This window comes from Rhinolophus hipposideros (assembly GCF_964194185.1).
Source record: "Rhinolophus hipposideros genome assembly, chromosome: 11".
Taxonomy (NCBI): Eukaryota; Metazoa; Chordata; class Mammalia; order Chiroptera; family Rhinolophidae; genus Rhinolophus; species Rhinolophus hipposideros.
The window spans coordinates 30,785,085-30,803,339 of NC_138057.1; the positions used below are offsets into that span (position 1 = coordinate 30,785,085).

Genomic DNA, 18,255 nt, shown 5'->3' on the forward strand with positions numbered 1-18,255 from the left:
ATTGATTTGTAATTCAGCAGATATTTTGTGTGCCCCCTGTGTACAGGGAACTTCCTAAGCCCTGAAAAAAATAGTGTTGATTAAACAAGACTCCTACTCTGTGGCTTACATTCCTTTTTTGTTGTTTTTTCTTTTGGTTTGTTTTGGCTTTTTGTGGTAGAATGCACAAACAAAATTTATTACCATCTTAACCAGTGTTAAGGTCAGAGGTATTAAATACATTCATAATATTGTGTTACTATTACCCTATCCATCCCCAGAACTCTTTTCATCTTGTAAAACTGAAACTCTCTACCTATTAAACAATAGCTCCACATTCTCCCCTTCCCCTAACCCCTGGCAACCATCATTTTATATTTTGTGTATAATTTTAACTACTCTAAGTACCTCATATAATATGCAATATTTGTCCTTTTGTGACTGACTTATTTCACTTAGCATAATGTTCTCAAGGTTCATCCATGTTGCAGCATATGTCAGAATTTACTTTTCAAGGAAGAATAATGTCCATTGTATGCGTGTACAACATGTTGCTCATGCATTCATCTGTTAGTGGACACGTGGTGTGGGCTTTCATGATTTGGCTGTTATGGACATGGATGTACAAATATCTCAAGACCTTGCTTTCAGTTTTTGGGTGTATACAGAAATGGGATTGCCAGATCGGATGGTAATTCTGTTTTTAGTTTTTTGAGTTTTCCACAGTGACTGTACAATTTTACATTCCCACCAATTACCCACAGGACTCCAGTTTCTCCATATTCTCACCACTATTTATTTTCTTTTTATAGTAGCTATCTTAACAGGTATGAAGTGGTGGTATATTGTTGTAATTTTGATTTGCATTTTCCTAGTAATTAGTGATATTGAATATTTTTTCATGTGTTTATTGACCATTTGTATATCTTTGGAGAGATGTTTATTCAAGATTTTTGCCAATTTTTGAATCAGCTTGTTTTTTTGTTGTTGAGTTCTAGGAGTTCTGTATTCTGGCTATTAGTCCCTTATTGGATATATGATTTGTAAGTATTTTCTCCCATCCTTGAGTTAGCTTTTTACTTTGTTGATAGTACGTTTAATGCATAAATTTTTTAATTTTCATGAAGTCCAACTTATCTGTTTTTTCTTTTGTTGCCTGTACCTAATTGCTCTGGCTAGAACTTCCAGTACTATGTTGAACAGAAGTAGCAAAAGCAGGCGTCCTTGCCTTGTTCCTGTGAGTAGAGGAAAAGCTTTCAGTCTTTCACGATTGAGTACGTTTGCTGTGGGTTTTTCACTAATGGCTTTTCTTAAAGCCATTTCCTTCTTTTATTTTTTTAATTTTTTTTTTAATTAAAGCTTATTGGGGTGACAATGGTTAGTAAAGTTACGTAGGATTCAGGTGTACAATTCTGTGATACATCATCTATATATCATATTATGTGTTCACCACCCAGAGTCAGTTCTCCTTCCATCACCATATATTTGACCCCGTTTAGCCTCATCTAAGGGCCTTTTCCTTTTATTTCCCCTTTGTTGATTGTTTTTATCATGAAAGGATATTGAATTTTGTCAAATGCTTTTTCTGTAACACTTGAGATGATTATGTGGTTTCTTTCCTTCATTCTGTTATATGGTGTATGACATTAATCAGTTTTCATATATTGAACCATCTTTGCATTCCAGAAATAAATCCCATTTGGTCATGATGTATAATTTTTTTAATGTGCTGCTGAACTTCATTTGCTTGTATTTTATTGAGGTTGTTTGAATTAATGTTTATAAGAGATATTAGTCAGTAGTTTTCTTGTAGTGTCTTTGTTGGGCTTTGGCATCAGGGTAATACTGGCCTCAAAGAATGATTTATGAAATGTTTCCTCCTTTTCAGTTTTAATGTCTGATAAAATTCACCAATGTAACCATCAGGTCCAGGGCTTTAGTTTGTGGAGAGATTTTATTGTTTATTGATATTATTTCCTTAATAGTTATAGATCTATTCATATTCACTATTTCTTATGTGAATATTATGTGTTCTAATGTTTAATGTTTAAGGTTTAATGTTTCTAGGAATTTGTTCATTTCATTTAGGTTATCCAATTTGTTGGCATATAATTGTTCATAGTTCATTTAATAATCCTTTTCAGAATTGGTACTAATGGCCCCACTTTCATTTCTGATTTTAATCATTTGAGTCTTCTTTTTTTTTTTTAAGTCCTTCTAGCTAAAGGTTTGTCAATTTTATTGATCCTTACAAAGAACAAACTTTTGGTTTAATTGGTTTTATTTTTTTATTCTCTATTTCATTTATCTAATCTTTGTTATTTCTTTCCTTCTGCTAGTTTTGGGTTTAGTTTGTTCTTTTTCTAGTTTCTTAAGTTATAAAGTTAGGTAGGTGATTTGAGATCTTTCTTGTTTTTTAATGTAAGCATTTATAGTTAATAAAATTTCTCTTTAGCACTGCTTTCACTGTGTCCCATCATTTTGGTATGTTGTCCTTTCATTTTGATTCATTTATAAGTATTTTTCAGTTTCCCTTGTGATTTTTTTTTTCAGTCCATTGGTTATTTAATAGTATGTTGTTTAATTTCCACAAATTTATGAATTTTCCAGTTTTCCTTTTGTTACTGATTTCTTCTGTGGCTTATATTCTAATGTACAACAAAGACAAACTCAAATGTCACATGGTAATAACTGCTATGAAGAGAAATAAAACCGGTAAGGGGAGTAGAAAATGTCTGGTTTGGATGGGATGATGATTGCTCTTTTACCAGGGTGTCAGGTATATTCCCTGATGAGTTGATTTTGAACAGAGATCTAAAGGAAATGAGGGAGAGAGCCATATGGTTATCTGAGGGAAAATAAGATGCAAAAGCCCTAAGATTGGAAACATGCTTGTCATTTAGAGGAAATGCAAAGGGGCAAGTGTAACCAGAGTGAGTAATTGAGGAGGAAAGTGGTAAAAATGAAGAGTCAGAGAAGTACAAGGAAAGGTCACCAGATCATGCAGGTCTTTTACGGACTTTGGTTTTTCTCTGACTGAGATGAGAAGCCATTGGAGTGTTTTAAGCAGAGGAAGGACATGATCTGACTTACGTTTTCAAGCACTCACTCTGCCTACTATATTAAGGTTAGTGTAGTGGGGCAAAGGTGAAAGCAGGGAAATCAGTTATACTATGTAATAATCCAAGCCAAAGAAAAGATGGTAGTGGCTTGCACCAGGATGGTAGCAGGGCAGATGGCGAGGAGTTGTGGGTTTTGGGTATATCTTGAGGGTAGGGTTGATAGAATTTGCTTAAGGATTGGATATAGAGTATCAGAAAGGGAAAAAAAAGGAGGAGTGAAAAGATGATGCCCAGTATTTTTAGCCTAAACAACTGGAATGATGAAATTGCCATTAGCTGAGATAGGGGAAACTGGAGTAACAGGTTTGGGAGGAAAAAGGGAGTTCAAGAGTTTAGATTTCAACATGTTAAGCTTGATATACTTTTTAGACATCTAATTAGAGTTATTGAGTAGGAAGTGGGAATTGTCCGGATATAGATTATGTTTAAGATATGACACTGGAAAAAAATCACCTGATTATGTGAGCATAGATAGAGCATAGATAGACTGAAAACCCTGAAGCATTCCAACATTTAGAGGTGGTAGAGGTGAATAGTACTTAGCAGAAGAGACTGAAAAGCAGCATGTTCAGTATGATAGGTAGAAGACCAATAGAAAGAGTGGCATCTTGGAAACCAGGTAAAGAAAGAGGTCTGATCATGGTAGATGAGGAATATGAGGACGAAGAATTCATTATTGCATTTGGCAACATGGAGGTCATTGATGACCTTGATGAGCTACCTGTGTGGGTAGAGAAGTTGATAAAAGAGTCTGGTCAAGAGAATTAGGGGAGAGGAATTTGAGTTTTGCTATGAAGTAGAGTAGAGAAATAGGGCAGTGCTTAGAAGGGCAGGTTGGAGTCAAGAGGTGGTGCTTTTTGTTGTTGTTTTAATGGGAGAAATAATATGTTTGTATGCTAGTGTAAATTATCTAATAGAGAGACAAAAATGGACTCAAGCAAAGGAAGGGACACTGGTAGAGTCATATTCTTGAAGAGGTGAGAGAGGATGCCTAAGTGGAAGAGTAAGCTTAAATAGGAAGACAGAAAATATAAGGACAAATGAATGTCTTAAGTTGCAGAGACGTGTGAAAGTTCTTGTCTGATCATTTCTATTTTCCCTGAAATAAGCAAAGTCACTAGCTGAAACGACTGAGAAGGGAGGAAATTATACTACTCCCATGTAGATATTTCTAAAAGGAAATTCATTTTACAGTTATCCTTTGGTGTAACCCATTCTAGTATCTTATAGCCCTCATCTCCATAAAACCCTGAAGTAATAATTTAAAACAAATAAATTGACAGTAATTATTAACTAACATTTATTGAATATTTATGTGCCACACATACTATGAGGTAGGCTCTGTTATTATCCCCATTGTACAAATAAGTAAACTGATACGAAGCATAAGGTACTTGGCCAAAGTCTTAGAACTGTTAAGTGACGGAAGTGAGACTTAAACATCATTATGCACAAGAAAGAATTTGTAGCAAATATAAATTGGAGAATGTACATTCAGATTTTGTTTTAAAAGAACAACAAAATGGTAAGCTAAAGGTAAAAGTTAGGGGTAGAATAGAGAAATTCAGTTGAAAGCAAAAGGAATAATAAAGGATCTCTACAACATTATATAATCATTTAGAAATTTTCCATTATGTTTGTTTTGTGAAAAGGATCTCGAACACCACCTTTCAACTTTGTTTCCCTATGCTTAATAAAGAAGTATTTCTAGAGAGACCCAAAGGTTTAGGTATAATTACTCTCAGGATTAAATGATGGAGTTTTTTTTGTTTGTTATTCTCTGTATAATAGTAAAAAATAATAGATACTATTTCTTAGAATTTCTTGATTAACTATTTTAAATTACCTTTTTAAACTATAATAATTTTAAGACTGTCTAAAATTTATTTTTACCAATGTACCTAGAAAAAAATTACCTTTCTCTCATTTACTAGGTCTAACAGCAGCCTTTAGGAAGACAAATAGGTGGTATGTGCAAACACTTTATTCTGAAATTGCAGATATAATCTTTTCAGTGTCTTACGCCTTAAACCCTGGCTTTTGTCTTCTTGAACAATAATAATTCTGAAATTACAGATATATTCTGAAATTGCAGATATAATCTTTTCAGTGTCTTATGCCTTAAACCCTGGGTTTTGTCTTCTTGAACAATAATAATTGGCAAGACTGAACTAAGTAAGCATCTTAGACACACTTGAGATTAAAACACAGTTTTTAGTGACTTAATTAAAAATATTTTAATATATAGTTTAAAATGTTAAAAGTTAGTTTAGCTTTCAAAAGTTTAATACACGTGTTGTTTGTTGTATTGGGCAAACATGTATTTCAGGAGCCGCCTAAAGAAAGACTATGATGATTTCAGAAGACAGCCTGATCATGAAAAATTTACTAGAGAACTATGGACTACTGAAGAAGGTGAAGGAGATCCTGATAAAGAATCTCCTAAAATAGAAATCAGTAAGTCTATAGACTCAACAGAACCTCTAGATATCCTGGAGAAAGATCACTTTGAGTCAGGTAGGCATTAAAACTTTCTTTAAATCAACACTAAAAGCACAAAGAGAAGTTTTTATATCGTTTGTGGAGATAAAGGATAATCTGGTTAATGACGTATATTGATTGGGGAAATCTGATGTTTTGAGGGTATACTATTTCCTTATAAAAGATTCTTTGAAGTCATTATTATATTTCCAGGAGTTTCTGGAGCCAGTGCCTGACCCCAAACTGGAGGTGTATCATTGCTCATTAAAGACCACACATCCTTGGTCTTCACTTCCTTTGAAATAGATTCATCCTATTCTTTTTTTTTAAAGATTTTATTGGGGAAGGGGAACAGGACTTTATTGGGGAACGGTGTGTACTTCCAGGACTTTTTTCCAAGTCAAATTATTGTCCTTTCAATCTTAGTTGTAGAGGGGCACTGCCATTCAGCTTCAAGTTGTCCTTTCAGTCTTAGTTGTGGAGGGCACAGCTCAGCTCCAGGTCCAGTTGCCGTTGCTAGTTACAGGGGGCACAGCCCACCATCCCTTGCAGGACTCGAGGAATCGAACTGGCAACCTTGTGGTTGAGAGCCCACTGCCCCATGTGGGAATTGAACCGGCAGCCTTCGGAGTTGGGAGCACGGAGCTCCAACCTCCTGAGCCACTGGGCCGGCTCATCCTCTTCTTTTTATTATCACTGTTTTTGAAGCACTGTTTCTGATGTTTGCTTTAAATGGAACTTGGTGAGTCCCTAATACTGTGAAGATTTTTTTATAAGGAATGACCAAGGTTGATGGCCTAATGAGACCTGAGATTAGACATTGTTAGACACACAGTTCTAAAGAGGCTGGCTTAGATTATCTGAAATTAATTTCAACTCATCAAATATGATTATGTAAATCTAGTTAAATAACTTTCTTTAGTTATATAAGAGGTTAGTATGAAATTTTATGGATGGTTACAAATGAATTAATCTGTTGTTTTTCACGTCTTTGGTAAATTGAAAAGAGTTACTTCTCATCAACCCTCTTCTACCAAATATGAACATAATTTTATTTTACTGTTGGGATAATTAAACACCAAAAAAAGCTAGATATTGTTCATCCTTTAGAGTCTCTAAAAATAGATTAGAATGGAAAACCATTGGCGTGGCTGGTTAGCTCAGTTGGTTAGAGCACGATGCTCGTAACACCAGAGTTTCTGGTTCGATTCCCGCATGCGCCAGTGTGAGCTGCGCCCTCCACAACTAGATTGAAACAACTACTTGACTTGGAGCTGATGGGCCCTGGAAAAACACTTAAGATAAATAAATAAAAGTTTTTAAAAAATAAATAAAATAGTGGAGAACCATCTCTCTTTAATATCAAGGTTTCCCTATATAGAAGAGAATTAGGGTAGATTCCTTTCCAAATCTAAATTTCTGAACCCTACTTGCTGGTTTGATCTCTTTAAGGAGGTAAAATTTCCTTTTGCATTTGTAGCCTTAAAATTAGCAGAAGTTGACCAAAGGTAATTTTCTTATTAATAATAGGTTGTTCTTGGAAATGCTTATGATATCAAGATTACCATGTCAAATATCACCTTACCTTAATTTCCACCAGTGGTGCTGGGGCTTTTGAATCATCCTATAGAGTTCTTCATAAATTACCAGTTCAAAGATTGACTTTCTTTTTTATAATTGGTCTTATTGTTATTCACTTGCTGTTTTATATTAACAAAATGCTTGTTTTATAATTTTCAGATGATATGAAATTGTCAGAAATAGATTTTCCTATGGCCAGAAGCAAGTTGTTGAAAAAGGAATTGCCTTCTAAAGATGTACTGAAGACACTGCCTAAAACACTTAAACGACAGTCAAAACAAACCAGTTATCTGGATGATAGCACAAAAGAGCTTTCTCCAAGGAAGAAAGCAAAGTTAAGCACAAATGAGACAACAGTTGAGAATGCGGAAGGTGATATACAGATTGACTGTTTGAATGCATCAAAGCATACAGAGCCACTGTTGCTAGATTCATTAGCCTCAGTGGATTCAACACCAGTGTCTACTCTCCAAAAAGGGACCAAACCTATTCAGGCCTTGCTTGCAAAGAATATTGGGAACAAAGTGACCTTAACAAATCAACTGCCCCTTTCCACAGGTAGAAGTGCTTCTGCTATAGAAAAGCCGGTTATATCTCCTTCAGAAGCAAGCCCCATAAAGCCAACATTGACCTGCCACACCAACACAAAAGGTCCTTTACAGATGGTATACAAAATGCCCTGTGGCCAGTGGTTGCCCATAGATCTTCATAACAGCTCTGTAAAGATTCAGACGCAACCTGTGCTAGATCCTAAAACAGGAGAAAAAATCATGCAGCAGGTTCTCATTCTGCCTAAGAATTTTGTGATTCAGCACAAGGAAGGGAGAGCAGTTGCAAAAGAAATACCACCACTTCAACAAAAAGGTACAGAACAACGTTGTTTATCCTTCCCACAGACAGCAAATACAAACTCTTCCTTAGCCTCAGTCCTCGCCAACTCAGCAGGGGCTGTTTCTACCCATCTACCTAATGCAGTTTTCAACAAGACGATTACACCTTTGTCAAATTTGAGTAATGCTAGACCACAGCCTTTACCACCTGTAAGCTCGGTAAGTAATTTATTACCGCCAGTTAAAAATAACCAGAGTGAGGCAGGAAAAGTCAAGAACGCAGTTTTAGCAGCCACATTCCCCCAGCCCATCGCTTCACCCACCATTTCCTCAACAGTTCAGCCTCTGTTATCAGCAGCAACACTAAGTGGATCTACAAATCCTGGTAGCTCCCTCAACTGTTTTGCACAACAAACTGCTGATTCTTCTGAAGTAAAGCAAGAACTGAAAACTGTGTGTATAAGAGATTCACAGTCAATTCTGGTTAGGACACGAGGTGGGAACACTGGAGTTGTAAAAGTACAGACCAATCCAGATCAAAATTCACCCAACAGTTTATCTCCAAGTTCAGTTTTCACTTTTGCTCCTCAGCTTCAGGCATTTCTGGTGCCAAAATCAACAACTTCATCATCCTCTGCTTTTTCACCAGTGTCTGGAACGACTGCTACATCTAGTCTCCCACCTTTTGGCCAAACACCAACTTCTGTTTCCATTCCAGCTGGCTTTAATCCGTCCTTGGGGAAAAATCTCAAACTCACATTAGGCCAACCTTCGTACAGTGGTAATTTGGCCCCCATTATAGATAAAACTTCACACATGCCCTCTTCTCCCTTAAAGTCCTCTGTTTCTTCTAGCACTCTGCTCCCATCAACAGCAAGTAGTTCAGTAGGCGTACTTAGCCTATCAACAGGAAATTTTGGACAAACCAATGCAAATGTTATTCATACTCCAACTAAACAGCAACAAGTAGATTATATCACAAAAAGTCAGCCTGTTACAAGATCAGAAGCAACAGCAGCAACAAATGGAGATGTGATCAGTGGGACTACAGTTCAGAAACTTATGCTTGTGTCTGCTCCATCTGTTCTTTCTTCTGGCAGTGGAACTGCAATTAATGTGACACCTGCACCAACACCTACAGGTGTTTCTGCCCAGAAATTAGTTTTTATTAATGCTCCAATTCCCAGTGGCACTTCAACCCCAACTATTGTGGCAGAACCATTAAAACAGACTCTTCCTCCCTCTTTGAATAAAACATATGTTAAGGCTCCAGAACAACCCCAGATCGTACTGATTCCATCGACAGTGGGAGCACCAATAAAAATAAATTCATCACCAACTGTGTCTCAGATAAAAGATGTGAAAATTGGATTAAACATAGGTCAAGCAATTGTAAATACTTCAGGCAGTGTGCCAGCTGTACCATCAATTAACATACTGCAAAAGGTAACCCCCAAAGGAGAAGAAAAAAGTACCAAGGGCTATGTTTTGCCATTGTCAACAAGTGGTAATTCAATTCCAGTAAGCTCAAATTTTGTGAGTCAAAATATTACTCCTGTTAATGAATCAGTGGTTTCTGCAGCAAGAGCAGTAAACATGTTTTCAGTAACAGGAGCAAATGTATCTTTGGGTTCTCTTTCATTGACCTCAACCTCTGCTTCAGTTGGGACACGACCTCCTGTTTTAGTCAGTGGAAATGATACCTCTTCAAGAATTATGCCTATTTTGTCAAATAGACTTTGCACGTCAAATCTCGGAAACACTGTGGCTATATCAACTGTGAAAACAGGACATCTTGCATCATCTGTTCTGATTTCAACTACACAACCAACAGTGTCTCCTAAATGTTTAACATCAGCTTTGCAAATCCCTGTTACTGTTGCCTTGCCTACACCTGTGACTATATCCCCTAAAATAATCAACACAGTTCCACAAGTGGCAACAGTACCAGGAGCCACACATTCTGTATCTCTTTCTAAAAGACAATCTCGGACCTCTGTCCAGTTTCAGTCACCAGGGATTTCAGCTACAGTGCCAACAAATGTAAACACAAATAAACCTCAAACTGAATTGCCATCCTTTACATCAAACCCAGGTAAAATAATTAATATTTCCAATTTTGCTTCTCTGCCAAACCAGCAAATGTCCCCTGCTTTAGTAAAACCAACCTCCAGTTACAGTTCCACTCCAGGTGGCTCTGCTATTCACACTGCAACCACACCATCAAATGTAACTGGTGTCGGGGGCGGTCAGTTCAGTGACCCTTGTATTCAGCAAAAAATAGTCATCAACACCAGTACACCCTTGGCACCTGGTACTCAAATCATGATTAATGGAACCCGGTTTATTGTTCCACCACAAGGTCTTGGAGCTGGCAGCCATGTTCTCCTTATATCTGCTAATCCAAAATATGGACCTCCCTTAGTTTTTAACAGTGGCCACGGCGTTCAACCTACACCAGTGGATAATCCTGCCCAGAAGATCACACTAGCATCAAATAATTCTTTAAGTGGACAACCTGTAAAACAGTCTCTAAGAACCTCTACAAAAATTGTAAACTCTCTTGGGAATGCAAGTTCTCTACCCACAGTACATACAACACCACAAATCGTAAACACAACTGCTAAAGTTTCTGTTCCTCCACCTGTATCAACGGTGTCATTGACTTCAGTAATTAAGTCTCCTCCAGCTACTCTTTTAGCTAAGACGTCTTTGGTTTCTGCCATTTGCTCTAGTAATTCTCCACTGCCAAGTAGCACTTCAGTGTTTCATTTGGACACATCAGTCAAAAAATTGTTGGTTAGTCCAGAAGGAGCCATTTTGAATACCATAAATACTCCAGCATCTAAAGTTTCTTCACTCTCTTCATCTCTTTCTCAAATAGTTGTATCTGCCAGTCGAAATCCTGCCTCTGTCTTCCCTGCTTTTCAATCATCCGGCTTAGAGAAGCCTGACACAGCTGCATCTTGAATTTAGACTAAACGAGCCAGTTTTTAAATAATGGGGCATTGTTTTAACTCCCATAAAAATTTTAACTGTTTATTATACTGTTGAAAACATACTATACATAGTTTGTGTGTGTGTGTGTGTGTGTGTGTGTGTGTGTGTGTGTGTGTGTGTGTATGTGTTTTAATGTATCTTTTCATTAGCTTGCAACAAGGCTTTATTTTCTTGGGGAGGGAAAAATATGTTCCATTTCACTCATTGGTATGAATATGTTTTCAGAGGTTGTTTCAAGTAGGCAGGATTTACCTGTCTGTATAACATAAACAAAGTAAAGGTTGACTAGTTTGGAGTAAGTTAGCCTTTTGCACACTTGCATTGACATGTTTCTTCTTGAATTTGGACTATTGGGGCGCGTATCTTTGATATTGTATTCTGTGTCATTAGTGATACCTTATTTTTGTTTCTGTAAAAATATATATATATATATATTTATGCATTGTGAAAATGCAGTCCATGGTGTAAAATTGTACATATTCCTAAATCCCTAACAACCTGTACTAAACTATATGTACAAAGAACTATGCTGTCTTATTTATGTTTTGTTTACATAATGTATAGTTTTTTAAGTATTTTAGTAATTTTGGACCAGTGAACTGTTAGCAACAATGCAGAAGAATCTGCATGTAATAAACTGAGTTGCTGTATTTGTTTGTTTGGATACCATTTTTAAAGTGCGTTTCTGTTCCACTGAAAAAATATGATATAAAATGAAGACAGTCCTTCACAAAAATGAATTAAGGCTGTGAAATTTGAATTAAGAATAGCATTTGTACAAGGCTTTACAGTTTACAAACTTTACGTTTATATCTCATTGGATTTTCACAGTACCCTTGAGAGGTTAAGTGATGTACTCCACGGTCACCCAGCTAGTGGGTGGTAGAGCCAGTGTTTGAACACAATGCTTTAAATTCTTTTTCTATGATTTTACATTACTTCTGTTATAAAATTTTACTCTAGATTTCATTGTTTTTACTTCTTTTTCTCAGTCCAGCACCAAATTCTACATTAACCAAAATAAGTAATCTTTCAAGCCAATTTATTTAGTCTCTGTTTATACACCCCAGATGTTTTTTTTTTAACTGTTTAAAAATAATTCTGGATTCACAGGAAATTGCAATGATAGTACAGAAAGGTCGCATGTACTCTTGACCTAGTTTCCCCAATTTTTTTTTTAATATTAAGGTGTTGGTTCATAGTGACAGATTTTTCAATATGGTATTTTTAAAAACATGATTAATTTTTTTTTAGTTCAGAGTAACGAATGTGGACACCTTCAGTTATTTATAAGTACTCTTTTATTACAGAGCAGTTACTTAAATTACATTATAAAGCAGTTTTTATGGGTCAACTTATTCTCAGGGTTTGACTTTGTGGTATTGCAGAATATGCCTCATTTTAAATAAAAGTTAGATTTTATATTAATTGGATCTTTATATCCATTATCTTATTTGGGGCACTATACTCATCCACATTCCATTTATAATAATGTTAAACCTCATTACATGGAGTTATAGTCTAGGGTTTAAATGGTAGGGAGGAAGAGGCTTAAAGACTTCCTTTGAAACTACATTGAAATGTATTATCAAAATGGAGAAGGCAATGAAGGTATTCGCTCACTGCTAAAGGCTCCCAAAAACCTATATTTATGCTCTAAGACAGTACTTTTATCAATGTCTGTGTTCTACTCTTCACACACCCTCCCCCTTTCACTGTCAGTTTAGAAAGACCTTGGATTTCAGGAGGAAGTAGGTGATGTTGAAGTGTATTACATTGTCCATAGGTGGTGCTCAATAAGTGATTGTTATTTATATGCTCAACTTTTAAAGCAACCTAAACCTAAATCTTTTGTCTGAAAAGAATTGTCTAAGACACTTCCAGAAACTAATTTACTGAATTACCTATGGTCCAACTTTAATCTCAGTGAAGGACCTAAACTAATTATTAACCACTTATTTTCTAACTCCTAAACCCAAACTTTGAATGCGACCTTCAAAGCTCTGTGTGATCTGTTGAACCTTTTGGTGTGAAGTGCTCCCCTCCTCCCTTAGGGCTTAAAAGGTTCTTCAGTCTCTTCCTGCTTACCTCCCCAGCTTCATTTCAACCTATTCTCCTTGCTGGTTGTGCTGTTTTTTGTTTGTTTGTTTGTTTTAGTTCCTAGAAAGTTTGAGACACGTCAAGTTCTTCCCATTGTTCTCTGTGACTTAATGTTCCATTACAGGTTCTCATTGCATATTACTTAACTCCCTCTTCTTACTGTGCCCCAGCCAGCAGCATGATATTGCAGTCACTCACAGATTGAGGACAGGTTGAAAAGAACATAGCACTCCTTCACAACTGTAGTAAAAATTTTTGTATGCATTTATGTAATGTGACTTCTTACAAAGAGACCTTGTCAGTCGTCTTCATCATTGTCACCCCAGCGACTGGCACACAGTAGACATCCAGTATAGTTGAGTGAGTGAGAAATCTAGGTAACTACTTATATTATTTAAGATCTAGTTTACTTTTTGAAAATACTCCATTTTTTACTAGAAATTTGACTAAATTAATGGATTTATGTAATCAGAAAGCCAAATTATTTTCCCTTTGCCTCCAGTGTGGTAGGTCATGTGGATTTCTGGGATCTTGGCCAAAGAGTACAAAGTAAAATTCCTCAATTCTTTGTATTCAGTTATCATTAACTATTCTTTAAAGGTCATCCATAAAGGCATGCATAGAAAGAAAGAAAAGTCACCACAATGGTGCCTAAAAGGCTTCGCAATACTAGAAGGGTATATTTCCACACTTAGTGTAGAGTTAGGCCATTTGGATATTTGTGTACAGTATCATTTAAATGCTAAGTTAAAACATGCTGAAATAATATATCTCCTTCTGATGTGTTAGCTCTTTTCTTTCCTATGGATTTTCCTGCACACACAAAAAATTCAATTTTTGTGATTAGTTAAAAAAATAATTTTTAAAAATGTATATTACTAAGTTTAGATCCCTGCTTCCATTCGAAGCCTCCAATTTTATTGGTATGTTTAACAATTAATTGACATCAATGGTTTTATGATTAAAGCAGTGATGTCTATAATATGTACACTAAGATAAATGAAAATGTTTACTTGATCCAGTATACCATTGACCTGGAGAGTGAATTTAGAAATCTTTAATATTAAAAGCTAGAAAAGGTAGCAAATTCTGAAAATGATCTGAGAAATTTGATGTGGAGATTATACAAAATTACACTGTACTATAACATAGAGATGATACACAATGGCTTACCGTAAGTCAATCCAGAAGTTTTACCATCACATGAGCCTGAAGTCTCATTGTCACTATAATGCTGTCATCTGCCCCAAATAATTTTACTAATTTATTCAACAAGCATTTATTATGCACAGGGTGGTGCTTGATGCTTTCTCAATAAACAAAGGTGCAGGACACGGCATAGTTCAGGTTCTTAGTTTACTTGGAGACAAAATCTGAATGTGAGAAACTTCTGTAGTTGAATATGTAAAGAAGTGCTAGAGAATCAAAAGTGTGTATTTTCATGTATGTAATCTTCAATATTCTTAAAATAATTACCAAGTAAATTCAAAGCATAATTATCAATATGAAATCAAAATCAAAGAGGTATAAATTCATTCTACACATTCATTGAGAACCATATAATGCAGAACGTAGTATAGGAACAACACTGACGAGTGAAGTCCCATCCCTATTCTCAACACACACACACACACACACACACACACACACACACACACACACACACACAAACGAGAACATAACAAGTTTAAATGTCTGAGGAATGAAGAACTTTCAAGAGTTTTGCAGGGAAATGCCAAAGAAGGTTTCAGATAAGAGGTGGCATTTGTGCTAGAACTGAAAGTATGTTTAAAACTGGGCCTAGAAAGACTTCGTCTTAGAAAAGCACAAGGACGTTAACAACACTTGTGTATTTGAAAGTTCCTAACAGTAAATCTTAAAAGTTCTCATCACAAAAATAATTAACTGTGTGGCGATGGATGTTAACTGTGTGGTAATCATTTCACAGTATATACGTATGTTGTCATGTACACCTAAAACATACAACAGTATATGTCAGTTATATCAATTGAAAAAACAACACAACAAGCACATAGGGAGTAAAGCAATTGAGTTTGAATAGGATATTATGGGTTAAGCGCACCAATGATTTAAAAAATAGTCTGGGTTTGGTGATAGAGGACTGAAAAATATTCTGAAAGTAATTGGGGAGCTACTGAAGCTTTTGAAGCTTCAGTAATAACCTTCACATGTAAAATGAAGATAATGACATTGCAGGATTGCTATGAGGATTAGATGAGATAATTTATGTAAAACACTTGGCCCAATGCCTGCCACATAATAAATAGTAGCTGCTATTGGGAGGCCAATTTGGAAGTTACTAGGTGGTGTGAAGACCTGTTTTCTGACAGTAATGGGAGAAGTAGAGAAGAAAGAAAACCCTGCAAGCTTAACCTTGTTTTGTCATGCTTCACAGATGTTTCATTTTTTCACAAATTGGAGGCAAGACCTTACACCAGCAAAAAGATTAGCACTCTGTATTACAGTGGTCTGCAACTGATCTGCAATATCCATAAGGTAGACCTGTATTCAGATTGAGAAGGATAGAGAAAGGGATTTTTTTTTTCCTAAGAGAAAGCTTTTATTTTGACTGCATAAAATTTAGAAACGTTTATACAGCAAAGAATGTCATGAACAGAGTGTTAATCTCCCCTAAATCTATGAATTTAGTGCTCAAAAATAGTAATAGGTTTAGTTGGGGTGGCGTTTTATTCAGTTTGGGTTTTAATAGAGTTCTTGTTTTACATTTTTTTAAACCAAAATTGATTGTAAATATTAAGTTTTTGAAGATTTCTTCTAATAGTTTATAACATATACAAATGGTCTTTATTGATTTAAATGTCTCTCCTTGATACAAAAATTCATTTATGGCTTAAGTAATTGTGGACCATTTAGTTCTATCTAAATATAACATGGATCTAATTCTAGAAAGTCTAATGAAATGGTCTAATTTCCATAATAATTTTATTAAAACCATCTAGATCCTCAAAACATTGTTTTAGGAATAATGATCTTATCAAACTTCAATATGAGCAAATGTAGCATCAAATAAGTAAAAACAGTAAATGGGAAAGATTGATCTAAATTATTTTTAAAGAGAAAACACATCCTGCTGTGGGTATTTAGGAGTTGGCTGCTGTAAACCTGAATCAAACCTGCAGGTGACCCAGATGGCTGAGCCCTCACAGTTTAATTCCCCTCCTTCCTTGGGGTCCTGATGATTCAGGGCTGCATGTGGAACAATGGGGTCCACTTGGGAAAAGCTGGAATTTAAACAACTTCAGCCAATTTTTGTCTGTTGTGATTCTTTTCTTGGCTCGGAGCTTTCTCTCAGCCAGGCTGCCAACCATCTCTCTTGAGCTTTTTTCTCACGGGAGACAATCCACCTTATCAGAAAGGAAGTGTTTCCTTCCACTTAAGGCTATCTTCCTGTAGGAGTTGTACTTCTGATGTATATGGCTAATGTTTTCATACACTTGGAAGTTTCTTGTAGATTTCTAAGTAGTAAATTCTACGATAGATTTTCTGCAAATTTGCATTACATGTTTTTTGTTTTTTTTTTTAATGGGGGAATATTGGGGAACAGTGTGTTTCTCCGGGACCCATCAGCTCCACGTCGTTATCCTTCAATCTAGTTGTGGAGGGCGCAGCTCAGTTCCAAGTCTAGTTGCCGTTTTCAATCTTTAGTTTCAGGGGCTGCAGCCCACCATCCCCTGTGGGAATTGAACCAGCAACCTTGTTGAGAGTTCAAGCTCTAACCAGCTGACCCGTCCGGCCGCCCCTCCAGAAGCTCAGCAGCAGCTCATTGCCTTCAATCTAGTTGTGGAGGGCGCAGCTCACTGGCCCATGTGGGAATCGAACCAGCAATCCCCATTGCTCAGAGCTCGCGCTCTAACAACTGCGCCATCCGGCCGCTCTTGCATTACGTGTTCTTGACGTAGTTCAGGCAGCTGAAGTTTTAGTTGAACTTTTGAATCGCTTTCAAACTGTTTTCATATATTTGTTCTATTTGGAGACCAAATGAACTGTGATTTGTTCATTTAAGCTTCTTCATTTAACTTTTTAAATAGTCCTTGTTTTTCTCCTTCAAGCGTCTTTAATGAAACAACAGGATCAATGTATTTCTTCAAATTGACTGACTTCTGATTGATAGTAGAGGGGGGGGTCCTCAATTTTATTTTTTCTTTGTCCAGTTTCAAGTTGCCATCATTCATGTAATCATTTCTAAAGAAAGCAGGCAGACTTACCTTTAGTGCAGTTTCAAAGATTTTTTAATGGTTTCTCCTTTTCATTTAGAGCCTTTCATTCGTGTTTTCAAGTGGTCAAGCATTATTTTTGTTTGTTTTTTATTTTTGTTTTTGTTCCTTCATTTCCCACACTTCGATCTCACGGCTTCTGGGAATAGGAGTTTTAGGCTTTCTTAAAAATGAGTGTTTACATACAAACTATCCAGGATTTCCCTCTGAAGTTGTTCTGCATTCTTCTGAGATGCTTTTAAGGTGTTTTGTCATCAGTCACTTGAGATTGAGGGATTTTGCTGCATTTTAGAGTGACTGTGCCAGTCCTTAAGGTCAAGACATGAAATGTAAGGTTAGGGGGCCCACTTATTTCTTTTCTTTTTGGAAAAGTTCTGCAATATTCTCAAGTGATGAGTGGACCGCTCCAGATATTTCTAAGTGCTGCCAAACCCAGTGTTTGGCAAACTTCAGGGGATTAGTCTCCCGTGGAGGTGACTCAAGGGCTTCATTGGTTTGTATAATTAGTCTCATCGCCTCACTGAACTTTAACCCGGCAGAGAATCTTTTGGCTCTTTTCCCTCTTTAAAGTATGCCTGCTTTTTACTTTAAAAACAATCAGAGCATCCATATGAGAATCTCCTAGGGAAACTTACAGAGACATGGGCCTTGAATCAAGCATCAGACAATATCTGAGGGCTGTTGGGGAGCAGGAAGAGGAAGGAAGACCAGGTTTTATACAACAGAGCTCACTAACTTTGCTCACTGCACAATAGAAAGTGATATTATTTGTCCAGTGCATTTGGGCAAATAGAAAACAATGATTGCAGCCGGAGGAGACCAGCCATGAGTTCTGACCACACTAGTCCTACCTGATCCTGCAGGAAACCTAGGAGATTAAAGCAGTGCCATGCCATTACCCATTCT

At 36.4% G+C, this 18,255-nt stretch overlaps 1 protein-coding gene across 5 annotated transcripts in view; it reads left to right on the forward strand.

Moving 5' to 3' along the window:
- Positions 1 to 11,643, forward strand: part of BRD10 (bromodomain containing 10) — an 83,957-nt gene extending 72,314 nt beyond the window's left edge. For 4 of the 5 annotated variants that reach the window (XM_081066760.1, XM_081066762.1, XM_081066763.1 and 1 more), the window contains 2 exons: positions 5,431 to 5,618; positions 7,323 to 11,643. In XM_081066760.1, coding sequence (XP_080922886.1) covers positions 5,431 to 5,618; positions 7,323 to 10,963 — 3,829 coding nt within the window. In that variant the 3' untranslated portion in view covers positions 10,964 to 11,643. The remainder of the gene's footprint in view (positions 1 to 5,430; positions 5,619 to 7,322) is intronic. The other variant, XM_081066761.1, reaches the window with a different exon arrangement.
- The last annotated feature ends 6,612 nt before the right edge of the window (positions 11,644 to 18,255 follow it).